The 17,698-nt window shown below is 44.4% G+C and overlaps 1 protein-coding gene across 9 annotated transcripts in view; it reads right to left on the bottom strand.

Moving 5' to 3' along the window:
• The window catches only part of ADAMTS9 (ADAM metallopeptidase with thrombospondin type 1 motif 9), a 162,402-nt gene that overhangs the window by 18,567 nt on the left and 126,137 nt on the right, over positions 1-17,698 (bottom strand). For all 9 annotated transcript variants that reach the window (XM_060402249.1, XM_015102339.4, XM_042236610.2 and 6 more), the window contains 7 exons: positions 7,476-7,649; positions 4,654-4,848; positions 3,162-3,294; positions 2,862-2,956; positions 2,652-2,746; positions 2,424-2,557; positions 525-616 (listed from right to left, as the gene is read on the bottom strand). In XM_060402249.1, coding sequence (XP_060258232.1) covers positions 525-616; positions 2,424-2,557; positions 2,652-2,746; positions 2,862-2,956; positions 3,162-3,294; positions 4,654-4,848; positions 7,476-7,649 — 918 coding nt within the window. The remainder of the gene's footprint in view (positions 1-524; positions 617-2,423; positions 2,558-2,651; positions 2,747-2,861; positions 2,957-3,161; positions 3,295-4,653; positions 4,849-7,475; positions 7,650-17,698) is intronic.

The raw sequence follows: 17,698 nt of genomic DNA, 5'->3' as shown, positions 1-17,698 counted from the left end.
GACAGCAGAGTGTTGGCATCTGCTTGTACTGCCTTTTGAGAGACAACCGTGTGCATCTCTCCCTAACTCTCCTATTTGTGATAGGATACTGATGACCTGAAACCAGTCAGGGAGAAAACTGACACCCCAGAAATGGGCAAATGCTACAAACCACTGCTTCCCCCTGCCTCCATCCCTTGGAGAGCCAATCATTAAACATTTACCAACATCATTGTTTGTTTAACCAAAGCTTGCCATCTGATATCTGATTTGTTTCTAAGTTTTTACCATGATCACTGATGCATTTTGCTGAATTGCAGAAGTCTGGCTCGTGGTCGTGACCATTTCCTTAGGAAGCACCCCTAGGAGCTGAGAGGCTGGGAGCATCTGTGAGGCCTGGATACAGGTGGCCAAACTGCCTTGCAGAGCTAGGGCTGCCATTCTGATTACATTTGCAGAAACAGATGCAGCCCAGGGTGGGGGTGGGGTGGCCAGGGTAGGGTGTGGATCCCTGGGGCCAGTGGGTTGGTGTCCCTGGCACGTACCTGTGGGCACTTGGCGGCACTGTAGCAGTCCCCAGCAGTGGCAAAGGGGACGGGATGTCCTTCATTGGTCCTGGCAAACTGTAAGTCAGTGGCTGTGGGGTTTTGGAGAAAGGGTTGAAGGGAGGGTAAAGGTGAAGAGTAGGAGAAAGAGTTTGGACAAGATATTAACAAGGAGACAGAAGGGAAGAAGAAGAGTTAGGGAAGTCACAAGAGGGTATGGGAAATTAAAAAAAAAAATACAAAATATGATTAGTGAGCAAATGGATCCAGATGTACACTTGCTCTGCTCCCTGCTCCCCCAGGCACTATATCTGTGGTTCCGAGAGCCTCCTTCCCTGGGTTTTACCAGCACTGTCTGTCTCCTCACAGTATGGAAGCCAACAAAAGGGGTTTCAGATGACTCTGGACTCAATTCCTATATAAATAAATGTGTGAATCACCTCGCTTAAATGCAGTGTAATTGGATGATTGTGAACCTCCTGTAGACGGCGGCAGCCGCCTCAGAGGCTGCAGGACTGGGGAAATCAGCCAGCCGAGCATTTCCAGCTACTTAGCAGTTCCTCCCTGAGGCTCAGCTGTCCTCCTGTGGCCCAGGCAGTCTAGTTGCCAAAATGTGGAGCAATTAGAACCCACATCTTGAAAATATTAATGGCAGTTTCTCAAGTTTGGGGCTAACTTGTAGTTTTTTAAAAAGCCAATAAAAACAATGCTCGTGTTTTTAACCCTCGTGTAGGTCCTGAGAACAGCTGGGAGAACGGGGAAGGTGGCTTGGGAGAAGACAGACTGAGAATCCTGCAAAATCTGGTGGGGACTGGAGACCGGAGGCAGCTTTTAAACCTTTCTGCTTTGTCTTTTGGGAATACCAAGAGAAGGCCTCAATCTTTTCTGCAGTTTTGTGGGAGGGAAATCTGAGTCCCCCATCCTGCCTTTTCCAGCTTCAGCACCAGGAAGCTCTGGGTCTCAGCTGGGGCAGTATTTAAGTGGGAAACTGCAGACTCTGCCCTTAGCCCTCATCAGTCTGGCTGAAGGCAATTAAAAATATCTTGGTACAAATCAAGTGTAATCTACCTCCAAAGGAAAGCAAGGCAAGCTTACAGGAACAATGTTAATGAAGAAAACTTAATTATTCATTATTTCTGTTTTCCGTCCATTTGAGGGAATGGGTTGGGATATTTGAGCTGTCTTTTACCACTCCTATGATTAATGTCCCCAACAAAAATGTAGTGTCGGCCAGAGTATGAAATCAGCCCACAGGCAGGCTGGTTTTAAAAACAGGTAATTCTGTCCTCCATTTTTCTTCCGTAAATCAGCCATCAGAGCAAATTAGTTTTATGCTCGTGTGTGTGTGTGTGTGTGTGTGTGTGTATGCGCGCGTGTGCATGTGTGTGTGCATGTGCCCGTGTGTATACACTGCTGGTGGTAGCCCAGGGTGGGGTGAATGTTGCTACATGAATTTCATAGCTTCAGAGTCTGCATCTGCTCCCTAAAACTTCTTTCTTCATAATTTCTGCTCCCATGCTCGCTCTGCCTAACTCAATACTTGGCTCACTCCCACTTGGCCTTAAGGTCTCAACCATGATGTCATGTTTTGGGAGATGCTGCCCTGACGTCCCCACTATGATGGCACCCCTTTAATGTGCCTCTGTCTCCCCTGTTCATTTGTCACAAATCTGATGGAGCACTGCCCACTGCTCAGCCCTTTCCAGGCACTGGGGGGACCACAGTGATCAAAGGTGGAGCAAACCCCACCTTCAGGCAGCTTAGACCAGGGTTGTCATCCCTGGATCGTAAGTTCATTTCGTACCCTCTGGGCCTCAGCCCAAACCCTGAGCAGGATGTGTCATGGCCTGAATGGAAAGACCCACGGACACACGCCCCGGAATGTTCTATGGGACTTACTGATGATCTGCATGGAGGTCAGATCTATTCTGACCTTCTGGAAGCTGGAGAACCCAGCTGCCGTGTAGTCCTTCCGACACTGACAGTCATCACGTCGGCTCCCATTGTAGGGGCATTCGGTTGGGTTGTGCAACCTATATGACAGAGAGAATGTTCTGGTGAGGACGGGGAGGCGTTTCTAGGGGTCTCCAGGTGGTCCGGGCTCTTCTGAGCTTGCAGCTCTCCTACCTGTGCCCGTAAACCTCAGAGAAATTCTCAGAGTCACCGTGGACCAGGGTCATGTACTCCTTGGGGTGGTCAGAGTGCATCCCTGCACAGAAGACCTGAAAGACAGACCAGACAAAACCTGCCAGGGCAGGCTTGGAAATGGGCCCACGACAGCCAGGGCTGCTGGCTCTGAAAGCAGCGTAGGAATAATGACTGAGCTCGGACGAGTACCTTCAGGAGCTTTCCTGTGACGACCAGGAAGTATTCCCCATCTTCACTGGCACCTTTCAGCCTTTTCACTTCCTTGCAGTTCTGGGGCAACTCACCTAGAATACACAAATCCATGAGCATGAGCTGTGATCTGCAGTGGCTGCCAATGGGACCGGTTACATTATTCACGTGCACACTGGTCAGCGTTGGGGCCAATGTCTCAAAAATAAACTCTCTATTCCAGAAAAGGGCAGGCAAGCGCATCAACAACGAGACCTGCTCCTCAAGCTCCGGAAAGGTGGCTTTGGTTGGCTGACTTACAGTTATAGATATTGTGGCAGGTTTTTCTTTCTTCCGGCTTCAGGTCAGCAGGGCATAAGTGGCTGGGCTGGTCGTCGTTGGTGAGACACTGCACAGACCTATGCATCACTCCCACGCCACACGACACGGAGCACTGTAAACAGAGCAGGGTCAGTGATGGGTCTGTGGAACCTGGGGACTGGGCTTCCCGAGGCATGGAGCTCAGAGCTTAGAGGCTTGTTCAGAACCCCCGTGCTGCTGAAAACAAATACCCGATACTTGGACAGCACTTCGTATGAGCCAGTCTTGGTGCTGAGTTTTATACATGCATGCCTGTACATATGTACTTATGTACCTACATAGGTATTCAAGCATATGAGAAATTAATAATTTTCTCATCTAAGCCTTGCAATCACCCTATGAGATAGTACTAGTGTTATTCTGTTTTTACAGAGGGAAAATTGGGGCTCAAATGTGAGGAAACTTGGTTAAGGTCATGGTGGATCCATGATTGAAACCTTAACCACTTTCAGCTGGTCCCAAACTTCTGCCTGATCATCACTCCGCATCAGTGAAAGTCTCATAGTCAGCAGCCAGGAGGCTAGGGCAATTTTCTACGGCAGTTTCAATTTCAAATATTCTTACTTGTTGTAATCCTAACGCAACCAAGAATTCCTGATCCAGAGGGACAAACAGGCTTCTTAGCAACAGAAGCTACAACAGTGAACACTTCTATAACCCTTTTTAGGGAAAAGACAAGACTTCTGGGTGCTTTTTAATTTTAAATTGTGGTCAAATGTGGAATTTAAAAAGGTGTCATTATAACCCAAGTGGTTTTTATGCATGAGTATTCATTTCATCTTCATAACCCATTCTGCAGGGGAGGAAACAGACACGAACATTTGGCACCTTGTTCAAAGATCAAACAAGTCAATCCTAAAGAAATCAGTCCTGAATATTCACTGGAAGGACTGATGCTGAAGCTGAAGCTCCAATACTTTGGCCACCTAATGCAAAGAACCAACTCATTGAAAAAGACCCTGATGTTGGGAAAGATCAAAGGTGGGAAGAGAAGGGGATGACAGACGACAACATAGCTGGATTGCACCACTAACTCAATGGACTGAATTTGAGCAAGCTCTGAGAGATGGTGAAGGTCAGGGAAGCCTGGCAGGCTGCAGTCCACGGGGTTGCAAACAGTCAGACACAACTGAGTGACTGAACAACCACCACCAAGGCTGTTCGACTGGGAAGCGGCAGAACCAAGAATCAGCTGGAGGCTGTCTGGCTTCAGGGCTAGCCACCCCCACCCCCTGGCCCCTGCTCTAAGCACCAGACCCAACAATCGGAGAAGCCTTCTTTCCCTATCAGCCCATTTCACGATGCTAACTCCTGTTTCTCTCCCAGGGCTCTCCTGGGAGGCAGTCACTTAGGACAGCTCAGGCAAGGTATGTCTGAGTCAGGACCTGGGATCCAGCAGCTTGCCACCGTGACCGCCCAGTTGGCTACTTACACTCCCCCAGTTGCCCACTCTCCAGGTGGCCGACACAGGGCACTCTCGCAGGAAGCAGGGTTGGACGCTGGGCGGCTGCATGCCTGGGCAGTTGATGGTGGTTTGGTAGCTGTACTCGTAATTCTCCTTCCCGGTGTAAATCTCGCTACAGGAGACCAGCCTTTGTTTGTAGCCCTTTCCACAGGTCACTGAGCACTGGGAAGAGGCGGGTAGAGAGCAGAGGTTGGAGCAGGGCCTGGGGGCAGCCACAATAGGGCCCTGACCTCCACGTCGAACACTGACCCCGCGACAATGGGGCAGAGAGCTCTCTTTATTAGCTTCTTATGCACTACAAGCAGCAGCCCACAGTACTCAGGGGACACGCAAGCCCTACAGGAGCCTTCCAGGCTCCATACTGCTACTGCATATTCGCCCCCAAACAGTCCCCCGTTGGGGGCACCTCAAGCCCCTCCTCTGGATTTTCAAGGGGAGAAGCAGATGCGGGAGGCGCTCTGGCTGTCTTTGGGTCCACTTACAGCATCCACAGCTCTACAAGGGTGAACAAATCACACTTTTCTGAACCTACCAGGACTGCATCTGAGAAGTGACCAGTGAGATACAGAGAGAGCTGGAGACGCCCTCTGTGTAAAATCCAGGCTCTTTGCCCAAAGAGGACTGTGGGACAATATCCTTCCCTACTTGATGGTCTACTGGCCCATCTGCCCTCTGCTCAGTCCCTCTTGTTTCCTGTCTCCCTGGCTATGTATTGGGTTGGCCAAAAAGTTCATTCAGGTTTGTAGTAGCAGAAAGACCAAACAAACTTTTTTGGCCAATCCAGGATCTTGACTTAAATGTTACCTTTCTGCTTCTCTTTCACTCTCTCTCTCTAAATCATGCACTCATTTAGGCCTTTTGCCATAATTATATGGCACTTAAAAATACCCAGACAATCCACAAAAGGAAAAAAAAGAAGTTTTTCACAGGTGTCCCAGCTCCCTTCCATGACGGGACATCTAATTGGTTATTGGTAAGATTTCTAGATTGTGTTCAACTTCCTCAGCTACATACTTTATGTAATATACTGTTTTAAAAAGAGAACAGAAATTAACCAACAAATTTAGTTTTGATGATACTTTTGGGAAAAGTCATCAAATAATTGGCCACTTGCTGTAAAAATGTTACACAAAATTAAGAGTTTCAGGATTCTCAAGGTCAAAGAAGGGGCCAGATGAACCCTGGAAATTTTATGCAGCATGTGGTGTGTTTTGCTTTTCTCGGGGGGAGGGATCATATCTTCCTGGCTCAGTCGTAAAGAATCTGCCTGCCAATGCAGGAGATGCAGGTTTGATCCCTGGTCAGGGAAAATTCTATGGAGTAGAAAATGGCAACTCATTCCAGTATTCCCTGCCTGGAAAATCTGGTGGCCAGAGGAGCCTTGCAGGCTACAGTCCATGGGGTTGCAAAGAGTCAGACACGACTTAGACACTAAACAACGACAACAACCATAGCTTCCATCAGTTCTCACTTCCTATTAAAACCAGTGTCTCTTTTTCCTGCTGTCTCCTGAGTTATCACATTAAGCCACATGGCTGGCCGCTCCTATAGCATTTCCAGGGGGAAGGCTCCCCGTGATGGGGTCTCAGAGAGAGGAGGGAGCCAGCCCAGTCACAGGCACCCAGAACATCCTCGGGCCTTCCCTTCCAGCTGGCTCGAGACTTGGAAACACTCTGCGTCCACTTCTTCCTTCTTTGGCTGCAGCTGTTCAAATGCCCAAAGATGCAGCTGATACCAGGCCAGCAGAGTGCAGGGCTCATCTGAGGTCTGTCGTGCGTGGGTAGATGGCTCACCAACGGTGTCTGTCCAAGCTGCGGGTATTTTAGAGTATCTAAAATGCACGCCTTGACCTCAGTCTGCACTACTTTAAAGGCTGAACGTCTGAGATGGCAGGTGCTAAGACCCTTTCCCCCTGCCAGACAGGAGCAATAGAAATTCCCATTTATGTGGGGGATGCGCTGGGAGGTAGTCTTTTATAGCAATGGAAGGGAGCTCCAAAAATGGTCAAGTTCTATCCAGAGGCCTCCATGGCTCTGAAAAGAACACACACCCTTCAGTAGCTGTTAAGAGCATCCTGAAAATGTTGAGCACCTCTGGCTTCCTTTATCCTTTGCACACCAGAGTTCTGATGTGTAAGAGGCTCTCATCTCTGGGGGCTGGGCGTCGGAGAGAGGAATAAAGTGGGGAACATCCTACAATTGACTCTGAAAGATCACCTCTGCTAACACAGGACCCACATTTCTGCATGGCCTTCACTGGAGGGGAAGAGAACCTGTTCCTTTCACACACCATGTGCTAGTTTGTCACAGTCGCCACCATTTCTTATTGCCTCCCTCATGCTAAGATATTTTCGTTTTTTTGGCTGTGCCCTGCAGCATGGCGGATCTTAGTTCCCCGACGAGGGATCAAACTCATACCTGTTGCATTGTACAGAGTCTTAACCACTGGACTGCCAGGAAAGTCCCTTAAGATATTTTCTTATACTTACCCTTCTTCGGGCACCTATAGCCATGCTCTAAGAATTCCTTTCTAATGATAATAACAGGACATCGGGGTGAATCACACAATTTTAGACTTGAGGGGAGCTTGGACACGTTCTCATGGACCTCCCCCGGTTTGCCTATGTAGGACTCCAGCCCAGGAAGGCTGAGGGACTTGTCTGAGGGCTTCCAGTGCTCAAGGAAAGAACCAGCAGGTGGGTGTGCATCTCCCCCATTCTCGCCCTCATCAGTCTGCCACCCCTAGGCCATTGCTGCCTGAAGGCGGTTCCAGAACCCCCAAGACCATACCTCTGACCATTCTCCTGTGATCCAGACATACTCGCAGGGCTGCAGACTACAGCTCTCCCGGTCCACAGGCCTTGTGCTCATGCCACAGTGCACGCCGTGAACCTCACCACCTCTGTCCTCATCCACACATACCACCTTCCGGTACCTGGAGCCTTCACCACAAGTCTTGGTGCACTGTTATAGACAGACAAAACAGGTGGTGATGTGGAAGAACAACAAAGGATTTCTCATGTCTTATTATTGTGATAATTTATTTTCCTTTCTATATACTCTTTAAGATTGGGAGATCATTGAGTGTATTATCAGAGAACTCATTATTTTACCCTCGTAACTTAACAAGGTAACTGAGAAGAACACATATGACTCCATATTGGATCTAAATCCTTTGGCTCTAACTCTTGTGCTCTGTTGCCTGTACTTAGCCATGCTGCCTCTGCACCTTTTATAAAAGAATGTTGCCTGTAATGTATGTTACAGCCCATTGTCAAGGCTCTGACCTTTAAAGTATTCATTCATATAAGGATAAAAAGCTGCCTAAAAGAAAATAACAATGGTCCTATTGGAGGTTTATGGGAATGTTGTGACCAGACCTACTTGGACAGCTCTGAGAACAAAGAATTCTGGTATCAAGAAGTCTGCAACAACCAATAAGTCTAGCTCTGGTTAAGATGGTTCTTTGGGACACTAGTCCACGTCAGAAAATTGCTATTCCTTGCCCCAATACCTCATCCCTCGATTTACGGATATGTCATGTGGCAAGCAGCATGAGCTTGAACTTGGTAACAACAATACTGTTTCTGCCACAGTGATCAGCATTCAATAAGTGACTATCAGGATGAAGCAATGAAAGTGTGAATGAATGAAAATTGGATTTGGAAAGAACCTTACTTCACTCACTCAAACACTAAATCTCTTTAAAACATACGGCCTCTAGATGTTGATGTTGAAATTCCCCTAGAGTCAGGGAAGTTATTCCCTGTTCAGGTGGTCCATTTCATAACATAGAACTAAGCCTATCTCTTTGCTGACTCCAACCTCTTGTCCTAGTGGTTAATTCCAAGGGAGCATAAAGGACAAGTTTTGTTTCCTACAAATAACCACCCTCAGGCACCTGAGGTAGCTTTTCTGTGGCACCTACAGCCTTTTCTTCTCCAGACTGAACTGGTGTCATCCCTGGATCATTTGGCCAGTATCCACCAACTTCCTAAGAAGTGTCTGGCCCTATGATAGGTCTGGATGAATGGTAATGGTAATGGAAACAAAGAGCACAGAGATGAGCTGTATTTTAGTAGCAAAGATGGACATTAGAGAAGTAGACAGCTAGGGATCAAGATTGAGCCACTACTATAATTTCCATTTTTCAAAAGAATAAACTAGGATTTAGCTGCCTAAAGATCCCAGGCTATCCATCTCTTTGTGAGGTAAACAGGATAGATGTTTTTTATTCCCATAAACCATGTGGAGAACATAGAGCAAGTGGTATGTTTCAATCTAGAATGATCTTTGTGCTGACCATAAATTACTTATCTCATTTTACTTTGACCAAGAGCAAACCCCACTGTAGAAGTTTTACCTTAGTTATCTGTGCTGTTAAAGGTCTTCCAAAGCCTGTCCTATCTAAAGCATCAGTGTCACTCAACATTTCAAGACTCTAGATTACATAGGAAAGGTACTGTAACCAACCTGTGTCAAGGACAGCTTAGGTTTCCTTTAACCAAGGATTATAAACTCTGTTGTCTTGGGGCCTTATCCGACTACTGTGAACTGTCATTGTTGTTCACATAATATATTTTAAACTTTCTCCTTTTAGACTAGAGAGCATCACAGATCCCATTTCTCTTTTGTCTCTGACGAGTCTCCTTTGCTTTTATGACCTGCCTTATCCCAAAGCATTTGAGTGTGGAATTCAGCTTGACCCAGAGATGTCTTACCTCATATACCCCTTGCCTTTCTTTTCTTTTTCTTTCTTTCCTCATTTCTTCCTTCCTTTCTCCCTTCCTTCCTTCTTTCTTTTTTTTTTTTTTTTTTTTTTGGTTAGGAAAATAAACATAATCCAGTTACCATTTTAACCATTTGAAAGTGTACAATTCAGTGGCACGTAATCACTGGCCATGTTGTGAAATCACATCACCCCAAAAGGGAACCCTACACCCATTAAGCAATCACTCCTCATTCCCTCTTTCTCTCAGACTGCTGCAACTACCAAGCTACTTTCTGTCTTCATGGATTTGCCTATTCTGGGTATTTCATAGAAATAGAATCATCCGATATGTGGCCTGTTGTTGTCTGGCTTCTTTCATTTAGCAGAATGCTTTCAAGGTCTTGCCATGTTGAGCATGGATCAGTATTTCATTCCTGTTTATGGCTGAATAGTCCATTGTATGGGTATACCACATTTTGTTTATTCAAATGTTAATGGACATTTGGGTTGTCTCAGTCTTTTGGCTATTATGAAGAGTGCTGCTATTAACATTTGTATGCAAATTTGAACACCTGATTTCAATTCCTTTGGGTGTATCCTTAGGAGTTAGAAATGATGGGTCACCTGGTATATCCATGTCTTTTGTGAACTGCTTTCTTCTTTCAAAAAGTAGAGTGGCTATGTATGTGGCTGTGTCTTGATAGCTCCTTACCAAATATTTGCAAATTTAATTTAAAATTTCTGTTGCTTCAAACTCAACATCTAGGGTATGGAACCAGTCATAATTTTTCTGGGGCATAAATCTGAATAGCAAACAGTGTGAGATGGGCATAGAGGAGCAAATCCCTTCCTACCAGAGCAGGAGACTAGCTGTGCCTGACGCCTAGCCCAGCTCTGACTCGGCAGTTCTTGGGATTTCTCTTCTCCCGAAGGATACTGAGAACCATTGTGAAGTAATAATGTTTCTGTGGCTTCATTTTAAAAAAAGCTAAATGAGCCACTGGATGTCACAAAATAAAACTGGCTAATCTGTCATGTGTAGATCTGTGCAGAAGACATACTTAACTCCCCATAGAAAAGGTAATTCCTGAGAAATCAGGACTTAGGTAGTGCAAAGAGGAACATGATTACTGAGCAGTCAACCTGGACTAAACCTTCCAGTGTCCTCGTTTATTTTCACTAATCCATAGGACTTTAAGCTACATCAGTAAGTAACAGTCTGGAGCAGAAAAGCAAGGGTTACTTTTCTGCTTGTTAGATGTTTCTCCCTTGGTCTTAAGTAATGCTTAACTACCATAAAAACTACTTGCCAATGGTGGCAAAGGGCGTTGGGAAACCCTATTTTGAATATAACTTTCAGAATAACCAAAGTAAGTAAATAAGTGACTTGCCCAGTGGTTTGGAATGAGTCAACAGTGGCTCTGAAAATCACTTAGCATGGGTGTTCTCCTGGAGTTTTAAATCCTAACCAGGGTATAGGGGCTGGGTAATCAGAAAGCAATCCAGCCCATACTATAGGGTTTTATTAGCTTTCAGTAATATCACCCATTCCACCCATGTAAAATCTATGACTCTTTCCTCTGTCCTGGAATATGACCTAGAATATTCTGGAAAACAGATGGAAAAGCTCAACTAAGCTTAGTTTAATTTTCAGAAGATTTTTCTCCAATTTCTTTATAGCTTTTACACAAATCTATACAAAGTATCTAAGACACAGCACTAGCCTCTCTGAAATTCAGCATACCTGTGATTCAGTAAGCAACTATCCTAACAACCCTGGGTTAACTAGGGTAGTTTGCCCCTTGTCCCATGGGCTACATGTGTCTATAAATGTGTTGAAACTCAAGGGGGTGGGGTAATGTTTTAAATTTGAGGGTGAGGAAGATCTAAAATAAACTTTTAGGGCACTATTTTCTTTAGCTAGTTTGGCTGACCACAGGGTGATGTCTAAACAGGATCATTTAATGCAAAGAGTACAAATTGTCTTTCCTAAAAGATTGGAATTGAGTTGTTTTACTTTGTTTGCTTAGGTACTCTAACCATGGAGGAAAGAAAAATCATTCTTCATATTCACCTGCTGAACCTGTACGGTTGCTGATTTTCTCCAAGGATGAAAGAATGTGTTGTGTTCTTACTAGGGTCAGGCTATCTTTGTCGAACAGTGTGTGGGAAAGCAAGCAAATGAACAAATGAAGAATTTGACAGTAGAGTGTTCTGGTTGTGCTAAACAGAGTCTTTGGCTAAAAGGAACAGAAAGTAAAGATCAATTCATCCAAACATTGCTTTATGTCCAAAAAAGAAAAAGCAACCTTCAAATTACAACAGGTTCATTTTAAAGGTGGAGTTTGGCCATCTCTGTCCTAAATTATTATATGTGCCAGGGGAGAAGGCAGAAATTAACTGTGTGGATACATTTTGTAACTTTAAAGTCATTCACTCATTCAACCAATACAAACACACCTCAGAGATATAGTGGGTTTGGTTCCAGATCATCACAATAAAGGGAATATCACAATACAGAGAGTCACATGGGTTTCCTAGTTTTCCAAGGCACACAGAAAAATTCTATTTGCACTATAATCTACTATGTCATAGCATTATGTCTAAAAATGTACATAATTTTAAAATTCTTTATTGATTAAAAACAAACAAACAAACACAGCTGCCCATTACCTCAGCCTTCAGTGTGTCCCAGTAGGAACATCAAAAATCACTGATCACAGGTCCACAGACAGGCTGGGCTCTGTCCTCCTTCTCTCTTCCACCTAGAATCACTGCCTCTTGGCACTTTGCCCCTGACCACCCTAGAGAAGGTAGGGCTAGCCTATCATTCTCTAGCTCAGCACCTTGTCTGTACTGTGTTTTTTTTTTTCATCACAGCACTTTTCATAATTGGCGATTTCATAGGACATGTCTGTTTGCTTGTCTTCTCTCTGCGTCTTTCACTAGACAATCAATCCCTACCATAGCAATTCCACATTTTCTACTGTAACCATAATACCTAATGCCTGGCGCTTTGCAAGTACTCTATAAAGATTTGTTGAATACATGAATGAAGGAATGAGTAATAAAGAGTTAGTATTTGGCCCTTGTTCACACATCAAAACCTGATCACTCCCTACTGTAAACTTCATAAAATCTTTGTAACCAACTGGCCAAGGACCTGCAGCTCATGACTAATTTTTCTGTGCTAAGAAGATGAACTTGGGAATCATTTTACAGCTGATATCAATAAAAGTTTTTAGAATCCAAATATGCATGGTCCAAGTCCCTGCACTGGGTCAAACAGCCATGGGGTGGGCAGCTCTACAAAGGCCAGGCAGATCTGAGCACAGCTTGTCCATGGCAATGTGACAGGAAAGTAAAACAGCTGTCCTTACAGGAAAAACAGAGCTTGTCTGACTGTTCTAAAAGCCATTTTACAACGCTGTGATTTTAGAGTTGAAGCCAGTTAGCAGGTATTGTTTTATAAAGTCTTTTCTTCTTCCTTCCTTCCTTCCTTTCTCTCTCTCTCTCCCTTTCTTCCTCTTTCCTTCCCTTCCTTCTTTCCTTTCTTCCTTTCCTTCCTTCCTTCTTCCCTCTACCTAACTATTATTCTCTCACTGCATTCATTCATGGAGTCACTCATTCATAAAGTGTCTTCAGTGCCACAGCCACTGTGCTAAAAGCTGGGGAAAACTCTGGTGAACAAGCTTTATGACTTCAGACAATATCGATAGCAAAGACAGGCAAAAATGATGCAGAGTGCTAACTGTTGAAGCAGAGTATTTTCAGGGTGCAATGAGAGTGGACAGGAGGGCTACCTGACTCAGGCATTCAAGGGGAGGTGTGATCAGCAAGGGCTTCTGAAAAGATATGACAACTTGTCTGAGACTTGAAGGATGAGCAAGGGTCACTGAAGTAAGGAAAGGAGGAAAGCAGCCTTATTGTGATACAGAGGTACTAGGGAGGAAGGAGAGTATTCTGGGTAAAGGTAAGAAAAGGTAAAAAAAAAAAGAACACTCCTAAGTCCTGGGAGATTTACTCCTTAAAGCTAAGGGATGTATAACCCACATACTCAGAATTCATATTTGATCAAAAGCCCTATAAGTAAATTCATGAGCTTACTTATAGGGCTTTTTATAATCTATAAATTTATAGATTATAATACTATACGTTTCTTAAGATGGTAATTTTCAAAAGAATTAAAAAGTCAATTTTTAAAAACTCAGCCTCAAGAGCATAATAGTTCAAAAGTGAGTAAAACTGAGCAGTGAAAAGCTAAATAACTAGCCCAAAGTTGGCAGGTGATCTTAAAAGCCCAACACTGTGACACACAGTCTTTGCTGAAGCGCTGGTCATCATCTGAACTCTCCATCAAGAGTTCACCATACCAAAGAGAAGTAACATTTGCAGAAGGCCTAAAATATGCTAGGCACTGCACTGAATCCCTCACTTAACCTCATTTAGTCTAAGACCTTGATTCAGCAAAGTCTGACATATAATACCCATTTTGCAGATGAACTAAATGGAGCCCATAGATTTGATGTCAACTTCCCAGAGTCCCAGGTGGTCTTGTTTACAACATTGTGGTTTTCTGAAGAGAGCATTTTTCTCTTCTTCAGTTATTGTGTGCTATATCTGAAAGTCCAGGCTCTACCCTTGTGGTACCATGAATAAACATTAACCCCCCCTTCCCAAGTATAGTCAACAGACTTCTCAATACACAAAGGGGACCACTGACATGCTCCATCTTCATCAAGACTTCCCCTCAACCACATACCTTAAGGTCTGATTATCAACCAACTGGACCAAGAATTTCATTTTAAGAAGAGGGTGGGGTAGTCACCCTCTAGAGAATTCTAATACTTTGATGCCAACTATGCAGAAAGGGGCTGGCCAAGCCAAAAATAAAATAAAAGAATTCACCTTGGGTGCATGTCAACACGGGAGGAGGTAGAATATAACGATTCAGAGCATGTATTCCTGAGGTCAGGCTTCTGGGCTTCAAATCCTAGCCTTATTACTTAGTAACTACATGAACTTGGATGAATTAACTTAGCTAAGCCTCCAGCTTCCTCATCTTTAAGTGAGGATAAAAATTTAATTACAACACCAGAAAGTTATGGAAAAGGTTAAATGAGGTCCTCCATATAAAAATACTCAATAGAGTGCTTGATCCATAGCTTAACGAACAATGAGATGTATTACTTTTATTATCATTTGTATTAGGGCCACTGTGCCAGATAATCATAGAGGATGCCCCTCACATTGTAGCCTATGGGAATGGCACCCTTGGGTTTGTACAGAGTACAACCTCTGTGACTGTATACAGCCTTCCTGATGATCATGCTATTGTGCGCAGGTGGAACTCATGCTTCTCCAGGTGGACGCTTGGATTATTTCTCATGAAGAGGAGGGTGCCATTTGCTATTTGCCTGGCATGAAGTACATCTTGCCCACAAACAGGTGGGTTTTTAATAGTGTCCAAGGGGGAAGCAAAATGAAAAAAATGCACATGTAGAAAGCCAACAACAGCTCTGAGTTAGCTGTCAAGAACAGCTAAGAAGAGAACTTCCTGTAATGGGATGGGATGGGGTAGCAAGTGTCCAGCATCTGATTCACTGGGCTCTAAGGCTGTGCCCTGACATCTCACTGACATTAGGTCAAGGTGTCACTTGATGAGGGGAGGGAAGTTAAGACATGTGTCTGCACATATCAGGTAAAATGGAAGCAGAGTGAGTGGGTGCAGAGGAGGAGAGAACCAGAATGAAGGTGCAGGTTGACTGAGGGCATGAAGGGGGTGGACTATCAAGTGACCACCCAGTTGACTGTTTAACAAGGACACTTTAGACCATGGAAGGAGGGGCAATTAACAATTACACCAGGCCTGCCCCAGGTAAATAGGATGAGAGGCCACTCTTTTCCTGACATGGCTTATGAAGGTGGTTGCCCGATTGCTCACAGCATTCGCTTGAAGCCTTGTGGCCAAGGGGATGTTTGGAAAGGACCACCAGCATGCCCTGCTAATGAGAAACTATTTTGATGGAGCTTCTCCCTCTACCATCTAGCAGCCCTGAGTCTCATTTTGGCCAACTTAGTGTCATGTGAGGGCCTCCAACCCCCCTGACCAACCAGGTCCACTAGTCTCCAACTCTTTACTTTGGGTTTAGGCTGATGGGAAAGCATGCTGGCAGGAGGGTAACTATCAGAGTCTGCTTTTCTCATTGCTTCTGTCTGACCAACTTCTAAATTTAGCCACAGGCCAGGCTTTCTTCGTAGGTCTTCTGTTCTTACATGGCACTTGAAAGCAATATTTGAGGAAGGATTTAGAAAGATCGATCTGCATGGCACATGCAAAGATGTAAATTTCTAGGCACGTTTTGGATGATCAGAGAAGAGGATCTCCTCAGTGCATATCTGGCAAGATTTCTAGTCTGCGGGAGTCAGAAAGAAGTGTCAATGGAGCATGCATTTTCCCAACTGACGCCAGCGTTTTCAAAAGTTGGCTAAAGCGTCAGCTGTCAGCTTAGATTCATTTCTGAACACTTTACTCTGTGCTCCTTGGAGCAGTTGCACAGAGTTGAGTTTGGCAGGACATGAAGACAGAGAGGGACAGAGCAGGCGGCGGTAGGTCTAAAGCAAGAATCAGAAAGAGTGTCGAGTGGTGACACAGGCAGAGACAGAGAAATCTTCTCTCCCTTCCGTATCGCACCCTGTCAATCCCCAAGCCACTCGATTATTTATAGTTTTCCCAGAGAGACTTTGCATAGTTACCATTTTACCATTTTACAGATGGCAAACTCACAGCTCAGAAAATTAGGCATCCTTGTTCTAAGTCAAGTGTCTGAAGTGTGGCAGGGCCAGGATATAACCAAGTCTGAAGAATTCTACAGCCTCTGGGGTTCCCAGCAACTTGTGTGGCTCAAGTACAATTAATTTGAAATATAACTGCTCTAGCCATTCCTCTCTACCACTGTCTGGCAGAAGTAAAAAAAAAGAAAGAAAAGAAAAAAAAATAAACCCTAGAGTTTCCTTTGAAAAGGAAAATGAGAAAAAAGAATTTTTTTTTTGAGTAGACAGAGAAGGTGAGACTCCTAAAGAAAAGAGATGACTGAAAACAATGGAATAATCAATCAGGAAGGTGAGAGAGAGGGAAGAACAGAGCTGGAAGGCTGAATCCCCACAAGGATTAAGAATGCAGTTATAGGAAAACAAATCCCATTTAAAATGGAATAAAACAGAATAAAACACCTAGGAATAAATTTAACCAAGGAGGTGAAAGATCTGTACATTGAAAACTACAAGACATTGATAAAAGACACTGAAGAAGGCAGAAATACATGGAAAGATTCTGTGCTCATAGGCTGGAGGAATTAATATGGTTAAAAGGTTCATAATATCCAAAGCACCACATGCAAAAGAATAAAACTGGACCTCAGTCTTACACCATAACAAAAATAAACATGTGGGTCGCAAAGAGTCGGACACGACTGAGCGACTGAACTGAACTGAACTGAAATGAATATAAAGCACTCACCAGAGTGCCAGGCACTGTCTCTCCTGTCCTGAAAAACTATTCCTGGTGGGAAATTCCTGTCTCAATCTTCCGATCTCTGAACATTTTACACCTTGTACTTTCTGTTTCATTCCAATGTCAGTAGATAAAGTATTGCTTTTTAAAATATCTTTTCCTCCCTTTTCTACAACTGAATCTTCTCCACTGGAAACAGAGGATCCTCCCTACGAAAGTCCTATGCTAGAGCCAGGCCATTCCTCAGGGACACTTAGTGTTTTCTTTAACTAGACATTAACTTGGAGAAAAACAAATTGGTCTATTTCTGCATCAACGGAGCAGTTCTTCAGAAGCACTCAGTTTTTTAAATGTTGAAAATCCTTCACTAATTAATCCAGGTTTCAAATGAAATGCCTGCCTTCCAGCTGATGGCTGAAGCTGTGGAAGGAAAAAAAAAAAAATTCCAGAGGAGATCCTACCTAGGGTCTGCCCAGTGGCTGTCTGAACTCACGCAAATGACCACATCTGAATACACACATTCAAAAATATTTCTTCCATCTCCCCCTCCTTCTGGGAAAGTTATCTTCATGCATTTGGCCCACGGCCTGTTCAACTTTTTCTGGAGGCAGCCAGATTTGCAACATCAAGAACACAAGCATTGGAATGGCAGAAAAAGGAGGAGTTCTCCCACCCTGCCTGGAACGAACTCCTGCCCTCTGACAGTGACCTGGTGGGAAAACGCCAGCCTGTTCACCGCGCTGGAGGGCTTCACAGGGGAACGGATGTGATGATAGCAAGGGGGCTGAG

This window comes from Ovis aries, chromosome 19 (genome assembly GCF_016772045.2).
Source record: "Ovis aries strain OAR_USU_Benz2616 breed Rambouillet chromosome 19, ARS-UI_Ramb_v3.0, whole genome shotgun sequence".
NCBI classification, from domain to species: Eukaryota; Metazoa; Chordata; class Mammalia; order Artiodactyla; family Bovidae; genus Ovis; species Ovis aries.
The sequence above is the reverse complement of the archived record's forward strand: the minus strand, read 5'-3'. Positions and strand labels throughout refer to the sequence as shown.